General features: G+C 54.4%; 1 protein-coding gene across 1 annotated transcript; it reads right to left on the bottom strand.

Moving 5' to 3' along the window:
* Positions 1 to 300: 300 nt before the first annotated feature.
* WNT2B (Wnt family member 2B) lies at positions 301 to 12,301 on the bottom strand. The gene is made up of 5 exons (XM_054565044.1): positions 12,105 to 12,301; positions 6,184 to 6,404; positions 4,889 to 5,166; positions 3,947 to 4,211; positions 301 to 763 (listed from the first exon to the last, which is right to left on the bottom strand). Exons 1-5 carry the CDS (start codon positions 12,299 to 12,301, stop codon positions 534 to 536), a joined length of 1,191 nt encoding a protein of 396 aa, XP_054421019.1. The 3' UTR covers positions 301 to 533.
* Positions 12,302 to 17,848: the final 5,547 nt, after the last annotated feature.

A 17,848-nucleotide genomic window follows, 5' to 3' on the forward strand; every position in this document is an offset into this window, starting at 1 on the left:
CGGAACCATGTCCACTGTGGCTAACTTTCATCTAACTCTCAATAATGGGAGGATGTTGTAGCCTAAGAGTTTCTTTTGGGGTACCAGGCAGTCTGCGCAAACTGACCCAGGGAAGAGATATGTGGTTTCATCTCTGTCCGTCCACCCTCAGCCAGGTAGGAGCGAAAGGAAACTCTCTCCAGGTACCTTTCCTCGTGCGCACACGGAAGTGTCAGGAAGCCAGTGCAGGGGAAAGGGAACATGAGCCTTGATTGCGAGCTTTAGTGCAACGCACTTGCTCTGAAGACTCTTCTGACCTCCACAGTAGGCAGTCATGGAGCTGCTCAGTTTCTCACATTCCCTGTCAACTCCCCCTCCTCCCCAGGGCTAAGGAACCAGCCAGGACACCAGAGTCCCCCTGGATTATGCTCCAAGTCCTTAAATAGAAGCTGTGGCAGCCCAGGGTTGAGGGTGGAAGAAGGTGTGCATGCAAAGATCTTGTGCTTTTGAGTCAGGAGGTTTGAAGTGGAGGGATGAGTGAGGTATTTATATGTTCAGGTCTGGTCCAGCCATTCTGCCTTCTTGGGGGCCTTGCAGGTATGGACGTCCACAGTGTTTCTGCACTCCTTGCACCGCACGGCACAGCACCAGTGGAATTTGCACTCACACTGGGTGACACGGGTGACTCGAGTTGTGTCATAGCCTCGGCCACAGCACATGATTTCACAGCCGTCTGTCCCTTTCGATGTCTTGCTGCAGACACGGCCTGCAGTGCCCAGGGAACCTGGGTTGGGTTGGGGGGAGAACCAAGTTACCACTTACTCTCCTCAGATGCCCTGGGTTCCCTTACCCACACCCTCATGAGGAAACTCTAAGGAATCTCTTCTCCTGAAGACATCCCACTGGCCAGCATGGCCCTCTCCACCCGGCCCCTGTACCAGGCTCGTGCCCCCTGCCGCTGAGGCTGCCCAGAGACTGCTGGCATTGCCAGCAGTGCCCCCTCTGCCAATCCACATTTCCAGAGCCCCTTCAAAACCTGGGCTTGAATGTGTGTGACTGTCAAAGCTGGGGGAAGACTCGCTATTTTGTTTGAATTTTTCCATAATAAGACGTTTTAAAAAATAGCCTATAATTTATCTTTTCCAGGAAGTCTTGCCACAACTCTGATCCAGCTACCATTAGCATTTTGGTCCTTAGTTTGTATCTTATGAAGTTGTACTATGCAGGGAAGAAGTATAGTATGGATGTGAAATGCAGGGGCCTGACATCAGAGTGTCTAGGTTTAAGTCCCGTGTCTGCCACTTGTTAGCTATGTGACTTACAAGTCAGTTAATCTCTCTGGGCTTTAGTTTTCTCATATGAAAATAGGCATGATAATAGCATCTAACTCAGTGAATTGTTATGTTATCTCTATAGTCTCTGTTCAACCAACGAGGTGAACTGAGTAGCATGACTAGGGGGAGGCATACCCCTAAGGAATTTCTGAAGAATATCCCTTGCCTTATCCCTTACAGTGGGAACTCTTGAAGGGCAGGGATGATGTCTTCCCCATGCACAGAGAATGCTCAGGACCTCCTTCACACTGACTTTGGCAAAGGAGATCCTGCCAACAATCATAGAATGATAGAATTTTGGATGGGATGTATCCTAGACAGTATCTTCTCCAACCCTTTCCCAGAGATGGGAAGGTGACTAGCCTAGGAGTTCAAGAAGGGGGAAAAAATTAACTGATTTCTGTAGCAGCAGTCTGCACATTCCACTGGGATATGGGAGGAAAATGCTAGAACTTCTGTATTTGTTTTTTATTCCATCAATTTAAAAACATCTATTCTGTATTGTGTTTTATAATGTACATATTAGTACAGTGGAACCTAGATATAATTTATAAGTAAATATACATATATGAGAGGTGCATGCTCAGATTTTTTAATGATAGGCATATATAATCCAAAATGTCAGGAGAGCACTGCTCCAAAGTGACTGACTAAGTCTTCTATGTAAGCTGTTCACCTAACTGCAGGAGCTGGGTCTGAAGTCCTTCATGTGCATGAGAAGCCTCTTCTCCCCTCTGGAGCTGAATTATCCAGTGTAGTAGCCACAGGCCAAATGTGGTCATTTAGATTTAAAATAATTAAAATTAAATAAATTTTAAAACTTAGTCCCTTGGTCACACTAGCTGTATTTCAAATACTCAATAATCACATGTAGCTAAGTAGCTGCTTTAGAGAGCACAGACATAGAACATTTCTATCATCACCGAAGGTTCAGTTGGACACTACAGCTTTGGAGGGAATTCCTGGCTCCATATTCCCTTTGGGAAGACTTGAGCCCTTTGAATTCCAGACCCCACTTTGGATTTTATGAGACTTAATTTTATGCCTCTGAGAAAAAGTAACACACATATGACTCACCTCCCTCCTAATTCCAAAGACCCTTCCCCCCAAAAGGTGCGTGTTAGGTGTGGTAGCTGGCTAAGCATGTGATGGAATGATCGGATGTGAGGGCATGATTTCCAGGTATTTGGAAAGCAGTCCTCTCAGTGTCACCGCAGGAAATCACTGCGAGAGTCAGACGGGCTCCATTGACCCTTTCGTCTTGGCACCCTTCAAAGTGCACAGGCTGTTTTCTCTGTTGCATGGGTAAAGCCCCACCCCGTTTCTGTGCCCAGTTTTACTCCAAACCACGTGACTCCCCCGGAATGACAGTGATGGCTGAAAAAACAGTACTAGAGCCCTGACCAGTGTGGCTCAGTTGGTTGGGTGTCGTCCTGCAAAGCAGAAAGTCACTGGTTCAATTCCCTGTCATAGTACGTGCCCGGGTTGTGGGTTTGGTCCCCCATCGGGGCATATATAAGAAGCAACTGATCAATGTTTCTCTCCCTCTCTCTCCCTCCCTTCACCTCTCTCTACAAGTAAATAAGTAAAATCTTAAAAAAAAAAAAAAAAAAAAAAAGGAAAAGAAAAAGAAAACAGTACGAAAGACAGCTGAGGTATTTTTACTTCACTTCACCCAAGTCCTGACTGCTGAATCTTTAGAGAAGAGTCCATGGCAGTCGCCAGGGGAAGAGCCATTTTGGTGCATTGCATGTTGTTCCTAGTTTACCCTATCTGAACCTGAAATCTGAACCAAGAAGGTACCCTCCATACTTTCAGGGTAATACCCTATCACCTTCCAGTATCCCCAAGAATTCCACCACAAATACCCGTCACAGATATTTGCTGCTTCCTGCCAGTGGCCAGCCTTGGTAGGTAGCTCCTCTCTCCTTGCTTCCCCATTTTAGAGTGTTCAATGGCAGCTCACTGGAAAAAGCCTTCCAAGGCCATTCATGGTCTGATCCCAATTTATCCTTCTACTTCTAATCTCCCTTATCGGAAATCTTCACTTAGTCAGATTAATCTACTCCCTGTTCCTGGAACAGATCATGTACCACCTACCATTCTGCTTCTGCACAGACAATATCTGCCTGTTCTCTTGGACTATCCAGATAATCCCCACACTTCGAAAAACAGCTTACATTCCACATTTTCAAATCAGCTTCTTGATTTCTCCAGTCATCTCTTTTGCAGTTGCATCTGTCTACCTGTTACATGTCATTTCTTACCTGGGTTGCAAAAAGCCAAAGCCTTAAGGCTGTATTTTAGGCTTCTGTGTAGCCCACACATAACTCGGTACTGAGAACAGAAGAGAACAGGATACTCGTTTAACAGTCACTGAGAAATATCTATCACTTTGTAAGTCATACAGACCTCAGGCCTGAAGGACCTGAGTGGCTTCTCTTCTCTGCTTGGGCAGCCCTGGGCCTGGCACCGAGTCATAAATCATCAGTCTTTGTCCAAGGTTTTCGAGTCAGGAGAAGACTGACTCTTCCTACAGCATCCCCTCCCTAACTCCTGAGGATGAGCAAATCGTGACTACTCAGCGGTGCCAGTACTAGGTCTCCATGTCCCCACCTGCTTTCTCTACTCACCTGCAGCCTTGTCCAAGACACAGTAGTCTGGGGAGTTGTCAAAGTAGACAAGGTCAGTCCTGGTGGCACGGCGATAGCCTTGGCGGGCTGCTGTGAAGTTGGCGCCATCCTGGGTAGCTGTCACCTGCACAGCCCCATCATAGCGCCGCCGCAGGTAATCACCTGTGCGGCGGAAGTCTGAGAGTGCGCGCCAGCAGGTGCGTAGAGTACAGGAGCCACTCACACCATGGCACTTACACTCCAGCTTCAGAAACCGCCGCACAGCCTGGGAGGGGTGCACGTAAAGGAGAGGCAGCCAGTCAGGGAACTTTAGTCATCCCTAGGACTAAAAACACGAGTGCTCTCAGGTCTGTAGGACCTGTCTTGGCCGGCCATTCATTGTTCTTTCCCCCATCAAATCCCACCCATTCTTCCTAATCAAAGTCAAGAACCTCTTCTTCCAGGAAGCCTTCCTGGATCAACAATGCTCTCCTTTTCATGACAGGCTGTTTGAACTTTAGGGCCATAGAAATCTATTCATGATTACAGTATGCTGGCACATAGCGTATTTTGGAGTTGAAGGTACCATGCCTTCTGCTTCTGTAGCAAGTCTTTTTCCAGTACAGGACTAGGCACACAGGAGGTGCTCAGATACCAGTGAACTGACTGGAACAAGCTCTTATCCTTCTCAGCCTTTATGGAGGCAGGCTTTTTCCTTCTTAAAGAGTTAACTTCCTTTCCTTTCTCCACCTTCCCCTACTTTCCACCTCTTTGAAGACTATACATCTGGCTGAACCTAGGCATTCCCAAGTTCCCTTGCATTTACTGCTCTTGTCCCAGAGGACTGGGGCATTTGGAAGGACCCAGAGGCCTTCAGCACTTCCACCTTCACATTTAGGCCATGATCACACATATGGTTACCCCAGCAAATAGGAATGCACATGCACAGCCATGAATACTGACCGTGCGACCACAGCGGTTGTTATGTAAGTTCATGAGGGCCCGGGCATCCTTGAGCCTCTTCTCCTTGGCATCCACGAAGGCCTTGGCAAAGCGAACACCATAGTGGATGTTGTCACTGCAGCCACCCCAGTCAAAGTCCCCACGTTGGTCATGGTGTCTGCCACGGGTGTAGGGGTCACAGCTGCACACGCTCAGTTCACCCTGGCTACAGGCACGGGTGATAGCGTGGACCACGCCGGCTGATGAGATGGCATATACAAATGCTGCCTCCCGGCTACCTAGAGAGAGGAAGGGAGAAGTGTGTCTCTGGAAGGTCCCCTTCTTCAGCCCACAGAACCTCTGACTATGAAATTTCTCTTCCTTTTTCTTTCCTATAGCAGCCCTAGCACCCTCTTTATTCATATTGCCCTTCCCTTCCAAGAGCATCCTCCAGACTATGACCCCTTGCCATAGCCCTCACTGCTATCTATCCCCTTCTTTGTACGTCTGACCTCCTGGGCCGACCTGTACTCTTGCTTCCTTCCAAACTCCCTGGATCCGTCCATGAAAAAGTGTCAGGGTGCACCATCGCCTCCTGCGGAGTGCCAGCCCCGGCCCAGCTAGGCCTGCCTTAGTCCACAGTCCACGCCTTTTCAGGCCCACTCTGCTGGACAGTTCCCCAACAACAGAGACCCCAGCCCAGGGGTCAGCCTGTTTGGAAAGACAGGCTACTTTCCCCTGCCTGCTTCCTTCCTTCCCTCTCTCAGGGATTGATGAATCGTCACTGCTGTCCCTCTGACACCTCTGGATTCCTGTCTCATTCCCTTTCTCCTAGTTTACCTTCATCTAGCTCTGCTTAGCTTTTTTTGCTGAGCTGGGGCCAAGCCACGGACTCTCCAAATATTTACATATCCCCTTTCTGTTTATCCCTTGCTCCCATCACTGTAGTGCTGGGAGCACTGGAGTGAGGGCAGTGATGGTGGTGATGAGAACCTGGTCCTCAGCCTGACAGAGCCTGGAAGCCCACAGGCTGGGGGGTGGGGAGGGAGGAGAAAGGGAAGGGGGTGGGGTACGCAGGAACGTTGCTTCTTTGTCCCATCATCCCAGAACACTGGGACTTAGGGGAGCCCCTGGCTACATATCTAAAGTACTAAGGGTCTGTTCCCAACTGTATCCTGGGCTCTGCCCACAACTGTTTTCTCTGACTATGAAGTAGTGTATAGGGCAGGGGAGAGGGGATCACGCCTCCCCATCCACTCAACACCGCAAGCATAGAAAGCGCAGGAGGAGCTGGGTAGGGTGGAGGAGGCCCCTACTTCTGAGCATGACACGGCCAAAGACAGTGTGATCCCGGTCGAGGGTGGTGCAGTTCCAGCGGTGGTGGCGGAACTGGTGCTGGCACTCTCGGATCCATTCTCGGGCACCCTCGCCCACCGAGCGCATGATGTCTGGGTAACGCTGGCACAGCTGCCGCTGCCGGCTCACCAAACCAGGAATGTTGTCGCAGATCACTCGGGTCCCCAATGCCCCGATGTACCTGCAAGGTAGAGATGGACTTGTCGGAACATCTGGGCCCTTTTTCTGCAGCTGGAGAGGATTAAGGAGGGGAAAGGTTTGGCATGCAGACCTTGGAGTGGTTCCTTCCCTTTCCCAACCCACATTCCCTGAAGCTGATGGTAGAACCAGTCCCCACAAGCTCTGGAGAAATAGTTATATAGTTGCCGAGAGAGTAATTGAGTGGTCTCCCAGCATCACCAGTTCTCCAGCCAAGGGCCAAAGTGACACACACTCCCAGCATGCAGGCTACGCATGTGTCACATACACAAAAAGCTGTGGGCATATCACATAAACCCATTGCCTGTTTATTTAATAAACATTAAGAGTCTCATGGAAAAATAAACTAACAAGACGAGAGTTTGAGATAACACTTTTACACCCACATGTAAGAGGCATGTCCTATGTGGCTGGTCCATGAAGACGTGGTTTGGAGGAAGAAGGATTGAGACAGGGAGTGGCCACAGGAAGAGACCTAGAGGGCCACTCTGAGTAAGGTTTATAGCCCTAGTCAGACCCATGTAGCTAAAATCCTCATTTCCAACGCTGAGGTCTGGGTAGGAAGACCCCATTCCCAGCTCTCCTCCGCATACCCTTTATTTCCGGGCCATGGTCTCTTGTAACTCATGAGCCTCCTCCCCAGCCTATAGGGCAGCATGTCCTGCGTGGGCAGAGGGCTGTTGCTGTGGGAAACCAAAGGCCGAGGTAAAGCAAGACAGTGACACTCCTCATATTGCAGCCCCCAATTTGCCCAATATGAACTATTTTAAGATCATTTGGAGTGGCTACTAAAAGATGGGTGGGTTGCTAGAGTCCTTCTCAAATTTCTCCAGGCAATATTTTCTCTTCAAACACTCTTAGCCCTGGACTCCGCCATCAACCTTGGGAAGACCATTTCACACAGGAGACAGGACTATATCATCACCTTTTCTCCCCACAAGGCCACCAAATGAGATCTGACCCATTCATCCACTTCTCACGCCCTTTTTGTCTCTCCAACACCAAGCACCTTCCTTGATTTGCTGGGAATTCTCCATTCTTCTGTCCTAACACATCAAGGGACACCTTCTTTTCCCTTTTCTGAACAGGTGGGGGCCAAGGAGGGCAGCTGCTGCCATAGACAGAAAAGATTTTGGTTTGGGCTGTGAATGGGTCTGTGGTTTGGGAAAGGGACCAAAATGGGCCTAGAGGCGGGTGAGGAGAAGGGAGGGTGGCCAGTGGGTAATGGGGAAAAGCCGGACTGCCCTGGGCTCTATGGACCCCCTTGCCCCAACTCATACACCCCACCCTCGCCCACAGACTGGATCACCACTGGTGATACCAACTCAAACAAACACAAGGAGGGCTGAAGCTCGCCTCCTCTGGAACTCAGCAGAGCTGATGGGGCCCATCTGTCTCGGGGGAGGGGTGAGGGGGCTGAGCCGACACTGAGAAATCCCATGGAATCAGCGTCCCCAGCACTGTCCATCAGGGCAACAGCTTCCAGGAACAAACAAAATAAACACCCCAGGCTGGGCCAGGCCGGAAAGGGCCGCCTGACGCACAGCCTGGAGTTACACCCACTGCCGCGGTGCTTTGTTTGGAGATTCAAGACCGTTGGAGTTGGAGCTTGTCCCTGTCTCACCACCATTCTGTTTCCCCAGTTCAGCCTGAGTACTGCCCTAAGCAATGGGTGTTTGTGTGTGTGTGTGTGTGTGTGTGTGTTTTTTTTTTATTGGGGCTTGGGAAGAGAGGGTGGGAATGGGAGACCAGTAATCCAGCCCTCATGAGACAGTCTGGAGCGAGGCAGGCCAAACTCTGGCAAAAAGTCCTTCTTGTGGTCTGATTTAAATCCATTCTGCTGTAGCCCACATTGGTCCTCCTTGTTTCATCCCCACTGAGCGTGGGAACATCTGTTCAGTATCTAAGATGGGAAGACAATTAAGTTTCTTCTACTATGACCCCACTAAATAGCTGCTTCAAGATTCTGCAGAGCAGGGTGCTTGCCTGCTGACCAGTGAGAATGAGAATGAGCCCGAGCCCAGGCCCCAGCCCATCCCCTTCTCAGCTCAACACATGCCTGCTAATGCCTACCATGTGCCAGGCACTTAGCCCCGCTGTTAAGGGCACAAAGATGTTTAAGGCATTCCCCAGCTCATGGGCTGGGAGTGGAGTGGTAAGATATCCCTGACTCTAGCTTTGTTCACCCATCCAGAAGTTCTCACTTCCTTCCTAGCTTCCAGCCCCAGAATGTTTTCTTCACCTGCTTTGACTATCCCTTCCTTTGACGAAGTGATTCATATGCTACTCTACCAGTCTAGCCCCTTGCTGCTCCAAGTGTGGTCCCCAGAACAGGAGTATTTGCACTCCGGGGATCTCTTAGAAGTGCAGAGCCTCAGGCCCCATCCCAGGCCTACCGAATCAGGGTCTGCTGATCCGGACACACTGCTCCTGAAGGCAGGGATTTTTGTCTGTTTTGTTCACTTCAGTATCCCCAGTACCTAGAACAGTGTGTGGTACATAGTAGGTACTTAATAACTGTTTGTTGATTAAAACCTAACTGCTCTGATTTACCCTTCTCTTCTCCCCCTTAGCCAGTCATAAGCTTCCTTTCAATTACAGCCCTACTCCTTGTGGACATTGCCAGCCTAGCTGCAGATGGTTTATGTTTGTGTCTTGTTAATGAGGCCAGGGAGCCTCTTTTTATTCCCCCCTTTTATAGTTCCTAGTGTACACAGTTCAGCCCAGCCTAAACAGGGCTTTGAACACAGGGATAAAACTATTACCCTCCCCGAATCTCCTAATACAACATCATTTATGTGGTACCTTACAGTTTATAGAACATTTTTCTACACAAACATCCTGTGTGTGTGTGTGTGTGTGTGTGTGTGAGAGAGAGAGAGAGAGAGAGAGAGAGAGAGAGAGATCTCCATGTTACAGGTGAAGAAACTGAGGTTCAGGGAGACTAAGTGATGAAACCCAGCTCTGCTCATCAGAGCCAGTCAGAGGAGAACCAGGTGAACTGAGGACATCTGACTCCGAAGTCCTTTTCATTTTCATTCCAAGGACAGGAGAGGCTTAGCTAGGAGTAGGCCAATCTGACTTCAGAGCTGCTTGAACTTGAGTTCCTTGCCACTCCCTGCCTATCCCTCACTTTCTTCATGTGTGAAATGGGAATAATAGTAGTATCCACCACACTGGATTATTTGGGGGAAGAAGAAGGTGATGCTCATAGGTGTTTAGCTTTAGTGTCTGGAGCTTAGTGATGGCTCATTGCATGGCAGCTACTGTTGGTAACAATAATGTTAATGTTACACCACTCTGTTCTCTCCCTTTGTGAACCCATGACATGGTCCGGCTCTCAGGATTCCCTACACCCAACCCCCTGCAAAATGCAAAATGGAACAGGGAAGCACATGCCAGGAGCCCCCTGTTTCTTGTTCTGTTTGCTGTAGATTATGGAGAGACCATCATTTCGTCCTCCAGTTGAAGGTGGGAGAGGGAAGGCGTGGCTGAAGGGAGGGGAAGGGCTGGAGGAAGAGCGGGCTGTCGGCTGGTGAGAGCTGCGACCTGTGGAGGGGGGGGGGGCGGGGCACCGGCGTTCAGCGTGTCCACAGCGTCTCCCCCAGGGGTTTTTTCCTAAGGGGAAGAGACGATGCCCTTGGGGGCCCGGCCTGCCTGTAGAAAGCAGCTTTCCACTGTACCCCAGGAGGGACGGCCAGAGGCAGGCACCCGGGCCGCAGCTCTGGCGGGGGCGGTGGAGGCCGGGAGATGGAAATAGCCGCGCACTCGCTGCCTGTCCTGACCCCGCTGCCGCCTCCCCCGATTCACAGGGACCACTGAATCCCTCCGTTTCACCCGCCTGCCTCACTAGCTCACTCTCTCACCCAGGGTGTTTTTTTCCCAAAATCTTTAATATGAACCACGTGGGGGTGGGGAGTAGTAGAGAGAGAGGGTAAAAGGGACGGAATAGCCAAGGGGACAAAATGGGGACTGGGAAGCCCTCCAGACGGTCTTTGGGAACCACCCCAGCCTGCTCCAACTCCCAGACTGACTGACACTTCCTCACCTGAATACGACAGGGTCCCCAAGCAGCCCCCAAACTGGAAAGAAGGAATCAAGAGTCCCTAAGAGCAAACTGCCATCTGGGATGGATAAAGATGTTCATTCACCTTTTCTCTGCCGGGCCACTGAAGAGGCAGGTCCCCAGCCAGGCTGGGCCCTCGGAGGTGGAGGGTGGCCTGGAGCACGCTTTGGGCTCTGAGCTTTGAGGCTTCCGCCTCATCCCCCTCCTTCCCTTTCCCTTTCTGCAGGAATGTTTCAAGCCAGATGGAAGATACGGGCCTCCCTGCTCCCCCGTCCAGAACCCCCTCCTTGCCTTCCCCAACACTGCAGAGATAAAAAAGATCCAAAAGAGAGATTTTTCTGAAACAGGAAAACGGGGTGGGGGGTGGGGGGGGGGGGGGGGAGGGCGAGAGAGACGCATCTTGAAATGATAGGAATCCTCGGCCGCGCTCGAGGCCCCACAGCCCGCCACCCCTCATCCTTTCAGCCAGGATTCCGAGTCCGGGGCAGAGAAGCCACGGGGCGCGAGGGGGGCGGAGGAGGCGGCACTTTGAGGTGGTGATGGGGTGGGGGAAGGGCAGGGTGAAGCGAGGAAGGGGGCGCTGCGCGGCAAAGTGGAGCCATGGCGCAGGAGACCCCTTCAACGGGGGATTGGCGAGGAAAGGTGAGGCGACTGGGCCTTTCTCAGTCCAACTCCCCCTGCCCTGCTCCTGAGGAGAAAGATGAGCACCACCCAGGGACTGGGAGCAGGGCGTCAGGAAAGAACGGACACCTAGTCGGTTTGTGATGCCTTTGGCTCATCTGCCCTCTTGTGAAGTGTCTGGGGTCCAGGGCCTGCAAGAAATGTGAGGGTAGGGTCTCAGTGTGTTGGGACGCCAGACGCCCCTAGTTCTTGGAGGGGCGGGAGAGGCCATCGGGGAAGAAAAAGCGGAAGCCGGGAGGGAGATGGCAAGGTTCACAGTGACATCCTTAAAACAGAGGCTGAAGGCAAATGCATAAATTATGCAAACCCAAGCGTTTCGTTTTAATTGTGGGAGTTAATGGGGGTAGTTTTTGCCACGACGCCGTTTCTGAACCTTGCCCTGAGCGCCGCGGCCACACCGGGGCCGTGCTGCCTTGCTGGGCTGGCGGGCTAGCAAGGCTCTGCCGCCCTCCGCCGCCTCCGCCGCCTCCAGTCGCCTCCGCCGCCCAGGGCAGCGACCTTGGGTGATGAGGGGTTTTTGCTGGACGGCCCCAGAAGGCCCCAGAGAGGTGACTGCTGTCTTGAACCCACCCTGAGAGAAACTCGGAAGGTTGCTTTTGCCCTAAAAGGACTGAGCTGAAGTACGGGCACGGGCACAGCATCTGGGGGCTTGGAAATCCTCCGCCACCGGGTGTCCTTGCCTCAAATACCCAGTGCCTTCCTCCTGGGGAGAAGGCGCGGCGCCCCCCTGCCGCCTCCACCTCTGTCCCCGTCGCTCCGCAACTTCGGCGTCAGCCCTTCCCGGAAGGTCTCCAGCTCCGTCGAGGCGCTGCCCCAGTCTCCTGAGCTGCCCCAGTCTCCTGAGCTGCGGGTGCCGGGAGTGGGGTCTTCCCTCCGGGCGCCTCCGGCCTCTTTGACCCGGAGCCTCACCCTCCCAACCCTGAGAGTCACACTCACCACCAGGATGTGTCCACGCGGGCTGGCAGCGTCAACAGCAGCAAGAGCAGCAGCAGCAGCAAGCAGGCAAGACTTAGGCGGGCTGAAGCCCGAGAGCCGTCGGGGGCCGCGGGTCTGGGCGCGGGCGCGGGGACCGGGGCCCGGGCGCGCCGAGGGGGGAGCTGCGCGGCGTCCTCCGCACCACCCGGCTTCAGCATAGCTCCCCAGACTCCCGCGGCGCGGCCCGGAGGGGCGAGGACGCGGCACCGGCTGCGGGTACTCGGGCTGCTCCTACTCACCCCCCTGGGGGGCCATAGACTCGCAGTCGGCGGGGGACGTAGGGGCACCTAGACTCCAGGAGTCGGGAGCCGGGTCCCGGAGAGGGGCGCAGCGTGCTGTGTCCGGAAGCCGACGACAGCGCGCTGAGCTCGGGGACTGGGACGCGCCGCCCGGGCCCGGGGTGCGGTGTCAGGGGGTCGGTGGCGCGGAGTAGGGCTGCGGGTAGAGTGTGCGGACAGCCCCTCCAGCCGCGGGCTCTCATTGGACGGCGCGGGGCGGGGCCGAGGCTGGGGACACGCGCGGCCCTCAGGGCGGCTCCGCCCGCGCGGCCCCCCGGCCCTCCGCTGCACCCTAGGTGTGGCGGCAGCCTCCGCCCCCCGGCGGGCGCCGCGGCCCTGCACCGCTCCGCTCCCCAACCTGCTCCGGCGGGGTGCAGGGGTCGCGGCGGCGCCCCACTGCGCCCAGGGCGCCCAGTCCCTGCCGACACCGCGCCACCGGGTCCTAGCGCCCTTCATTCGGCAACCCTAAACGTGGGCGGCGGCCGCGAGCACGGAGCAAGGGCCTGCAGGCACTTCGCCCTGTCCGCTAGCCTACAGTGGCCCTGGGCTGAGCACCGGGGGCGCACACATTTCCTCGGGTCCTCTCTCGGTTCCTGCGCTCCTGTGAAATGGGCAGAATCGGGAAGTTGCGGGAGAATCTTTACTCCCTTTTCAACGGTGCCGGCAGGGCGCTCTGGGCAGCCGGTTCAGGTAGGGGCTTCTCTCCTCCAGGGCTCGTTGCCCCTTTCCCCCGACCCACTGTCCGCCGCACCTCACCAGCCAACTTTTAGACTTGGCTTCGCCCGCCCGCCCGGCCCCGCGGCTTCCCTGCGGCCTGGGGACCGGCAGTCGGCGGCCAAAGCAGAGGGGGCACACCTGCGGCCCGGACGCGGACTCCGCGTTACAGCCCGGGCCCCGCGGAGCGTCGTCACCGCCGGCTTCCCCGGTACCTCGGTCCCCCACCCCCTGGGGCGGGGCTGTGAGAAGGAAAGAATCAGAAACAGCTGGGCGGCTTTCCCTAACGGAGGCCGGGGCGGGGGTCCTGCCGAGAGAATGGAAGCCCCGGAGCCATTTCTCCCCTCCGCCGCTCCCTGCCCTCCTCCCACCCCCCCGCACACCGCCTGGGGGCCTGGTAAATCGGGAAGGGGTGGGAGGTGTTGACTGCCGAAGCGACTCCCCTCATCTCCCCACCAACACACACACCGCTCCCCGCCCCGCCCCTGCCCCGGCCCGCCCTTCCCTGGCGGGCAGGTGGACCCTCTGGGGCAGAATGGCTCTTCCAGACAAGTAAAAATTCTTCCTAAAGCCCTGGGTCTCCAACTTTGGGAGTTTGTCTGGGATCTGGCCCCGACCCCTTCTCTAGCCTCAGTTTCTCCCGCCTAGCCCATCATCCCCAGGTGTCCTCCATGTCTCTCCCCTTGATTTATCTAAACTATTAAGCCCTGGTGTAAACAACGCTGTGAAATTGCCCACCCCCCCACCCCCAAACTTAGTGTCAGTTTTTGGTTGGGGGTGTGGGAGACGCGGGAGTGTGAGCGGACAGGGCGCAGCTGGCAGCGGAGACACTGCAGACATCCCGGAGGCAGCCCCCGGGAGAAGGGCTCACAGGGACCTTGATCCCTCCTACCCACCTCTTACTGCTTTACCCTCACTTTCTGTGTCGGGGGGAAGGGGGGGCCGAGCGCATTCATCAATTCCACAAATATTTATTTCTTCCCTACCGTGTGCCAAACTGCGCTCAGCACTAAGGGACACATCAGTGAACAAAGCAAAAACAAACAAAAACCCCCCCAAAACAGTTTCTGCTCTCATGGAGTTTGCCATTTATTGGGAGAAGATAGACAATAAACAATAAACATCATAAGTAAAACATAGTATTAAGAAAGCCATAAGTGGGAAAAAATAGAGTTGTAACTAGGATGATCCAGCAAAGGCTTGAAGGAGGCAGGGATCAATCCAGGCAGATAGTGGGTGAAGAGCAACCCAAACTGAGGGAAGAGCCAGCCGGCTGGAGCCGAGAGGAAGGCGTGTGGAGGAGCAGAGTTCAGGTGGGTAGCAGGGCTGGGCCAGGCTGCGCAGGGGAGGAGGTGCCCACCCTGGGGGAAAGGTGGAAAGTAGAGCTGGACTGGAGTTGGATGGGAGAGGGAGAGGGCTGAATCCAGAGACCAACCCCTGACCGTTCCCCTGCCCTTCTGTCCTTTTTCTCAGTCTGAGGGGCTACAGTTGACCCTTTACATTTCTTGAAAAAGCAGCAGACATTATGCTGAGCTCTTGTGACAGGGGCAGGTGAGAGACGAGAGGGCCCAGGCTCATTCCTGGCCTGGTCCCTTCCCTTGGACCACTCTTTCACCTCCTCCCAGCCAGTCCCACCCTGATGCTGGGCAGCAGTCTGCAGGCTTTAGCAGCCTCTCCCAGACTCCCCTGTGTGCTTAGGCCTGGGTGTGACTCTGGCCCCGTGTTCATTTCTACATATGGGCCGGAGGTTGCAGGGTGGGGAGCTGGAGATGATCACATCAGCCCTAATCTTGGGTGGACTCACCCACATGAGCCCCAGACTCACTTATGAGGCCCCTTCTTTGGCTTCAGCTGTCTTTATAGTCAAGTGGGACCGTGTCTTGGCACAACACATAGATGCTCAACTATTAAAGCATGTTGCTGAGCTAGGGTGGAGGAGGTGTTCAGAAACATCAGTAGCTTCAAAAGGGAAGTGGGTGAGGAGACAAGACTTTCCCCAACGCTCACAGGCTACCCCTGGCCTAGAGTGGACAACCCAGGAGCGGGCTTCACTCCTTCCTCTTCTCCTTACCCTCCCTTCTGAGCTCCCCTCCTCGCCCTCCCCAGGAGTAACCCCAGGCTGCAGGAGCCAGCTGACTGCAGAGCTGCACTCAACCACTTAACCAGAGAACAAATACAGAGCCAGAGAAGAGGTTTTCTGGGATCTGCCACTTTGGAGCTTCAAATCTCAAAATAAACTTCCAGTCTCAAGGTCCTAGCCACTACTGGAGAGCTCGGCTCCTCACGCAAGAGTTTGCTGTGGGACTTCCAGGCAGAGGGTCAAGGCCAGGGGCTCGGCTAGTGCTTGACCTGCTCCTCGCTCCCATCCCTATCCACTCCACCACAATGGGAGCCAGGGGAAAGTCTCTGATTAGGGAGTCAAATTCTGCTCTGGAGGGGCCTGCGTGGAGTCCTGGAGGCACTTACGGAGCACCTGCTGTGTGCCCAACACTGGCCAGGGCATCCTGAATGACATTGAAGGAGCAAAAGGGCATTTTCTTGCAAATAAAATAAAGCCATCTGAGGGTGGCACACCAGGCTTGGCTGTTGGAGGCTTAGGCCGCAGATGTCAGCAGAGACCCCAAGGAGAATCCCAGGCGCCCTCTCGCCCAAGGCTTCTGATGCCCTGGGCCTCCTGCAGGGCTGGCCCTTCCTTCTCCCTCAAGGTGGCATCACAGTCTCCCGCCCTCTCACCCCGGGGGTCTCCCCTCATACTCTGCTCCCCCGTTGAGCCACTTAGACTAAAGATTCATCTTCCTTCACTCTATTCTCAGCTGTGTGCGACTGAGCAATTATGAATTTCTACTGGCCCTTGGAGGGGAGTGGAGATGAGCTCTGAGAGCTTGGGTACAGATAAACAGCTTTTATTCCACTGGGCCTGCCTACCCCAGAGGTGCCCCCCCAGCCCCCGGCCCCGGGCCCCTTTGGCGATGACCTTCTCTCTTTCCTGGTGGGTGGGAGGTGGTGTGGATGGTAATGAGCAGAGAGAAAGGCCGAGAAGGGGCTGGGGGGAGGGTTGGATGGGAATCAAGGAATTCCTGCTCCTGCTGCTTGCACAAGGGCCCTGAGCCGCCTTTCCTGAGATTTCTTTGCAAACCGAGGCAAGTCTCATTTGAAATGGGGCCAGGTTCACAAAGGGATCCCCTGCACCCCACCGTGCCCAGCCCCGACCCTGTCTCTCCCTCCTCAGCATCCCCATGCAGGTATCTACGGAAGAGAAGGGAGCTTGGGAAGAACCCAGGGGCTTTTAAGGGGGGTAGGGTGGGGATCTATGTTTTCTACATAGCCTGACCGGCCTCTCCTTGGTATTTATGAGCTCCCAGGCGAGGCATGGAACATGTCTCAAAGAGGCCAGGCCAAGAGGGCGTTGGAAGGAAGGAGCATCCAGCCCCAAGCCAGTGAAGGGGGCTTGGTAGGGCAGGGACCTCCCCTTCCTCCCAGCCAGTGACCAAATGGGTATAGACTGCTCCCCCAAGGGGCCCTGGAAAAGGAAGAGAGGGAGCTAAGGAAGAAGGGCTCCCTAGCCCTTCCAGAGAGGGGAAGGAGGAGGGGAAGCTTGGGAGGTGGGACCAAGGGGGCGGGGCATGGGGGTCTGGAGCCTTTTAGCACTTTGGCTGTAATCAAACTGCAGCCAGGCCATGGGCGGGCTGCCCGCCATCCTGGGCGGGTGGCCCAGGTTCTGTGTGAGGCCAGTGGGTGTGCTGTAGGGATCCTGGGTGGTCACTGACCAGCCTAACCCCAACGGATGGTGGTTCCCACTTTGCTTCCAGCTCCCCCTATCCCAGTCTGCATGTATCAAGTAGGCTAAGCACTGAGCTTTCCTTCTCTCCCCACCACCTGTTCTGGGCCCCAGAGTGACCTGTGGGATTTGCTTCCAGTAGACCCAAAGCTACAGAGCCCACCATCTGCTTCCCCCTACTCTGTCTTCCTCAGTTCACCCTGTCTCCTGCTCTCCCCGCGTCCCCTCTCTGTGTCTCTCTGGGTCATATTTCTGCAATTCTGTGTCTACTCCTATCTCTCCATGTTTGCCTGTCTTCATTTGTCTCTGTGTCTATGCGTGCCCTTCCTCCTGTCTGAATCTCCTTATCAATCTCTGTCACTGCCTGTCTCTTGGTGTGTACCTGTGTCTCTCCCTCCACCTGGCCCTTTGTAGGAATCTGTGTGACTGTCCCTCCCACTCTTCTTTCATTCTCCCCTTCTAGCTCTTCACCTCTTTTCCGACTGTGGTTTTCTCAGTCGGTGTGTGTGTGTCTGTGTTCCTCTCTGTATTTTCCTTGGTGTGCATCTCGGCTTCTTTTTCTCTGTCTCTCTCGCCCTCTGCCTTACACCTTCCCCTGCAGCCCCAGCAACACAGTGCAAAGTGCACTAGATTGGAAAAAAAAAATCAGAAAACTTGTGTTCCCCTCTCCCCAACTCAGCCATGCCCGATTTGCATGACTCTGTAGGTCACCTGCCAACTCCTGGTCTTAGTTTCCTCACCGTTGAAACAAGTAGGGAGGAGCTGTAGCTTGCACCGTGGGGGTCTCTCTCTCTCTCTCTTTCTCTCTCTCTCTCTCTTTCTTTCTTTCTTTCTCTCTCTCTCTCTCTCTCTCTCTCCACCTCCCTCCTGTTTCTTGTAGCACCATCCATCCACCCAACTTCTCTGCTTCCTGAGTTTGACCCTGAAGTCAGAGC

This window comes from Pteronotus mesoamericanus, unplaced genomic scaffold (genome assembly GCF_021234165.1).
Source record: "Pteronotus mesoamericanus isolate MK-2021 breed Mesoamerican mustached bat unplaced genomic scaffold, CSHL_Meso_final scaffold_99, whole genome shotgun sequence".
Taxonomy (NCBI): domain Eukaryota; kingdom Metazoa; phylum Chordata; class Mammalia; order Chiroptera; family Mormoopidae; genus Pteronotus; species Pteronotus mesoamericanus.

Coding starts and splice junctions, on each gene's coding strand:
- WNT2B (XM_054565044.1), bottom strand. CDS start 12,301: ATGCTGAAGCCGGGTGGTGCGGAGGACGCCGCGCAGCTCCCCCCTCGG. Junction 5,167..6,183: donor TGGCCGTGTCATGCTCAGAA/GTAGGGGCCTCC, acceptor TCCTCTCTCTAG/GTAGCCGGGAGGCAGCATTT. Junction 764..3,946: donor TGTCTTGGACAAGGCTGCAG/GTGAGTAGAGAA, acceptor AACCCAACCCAG/GTTCCCTGGGCACTGCAGGC.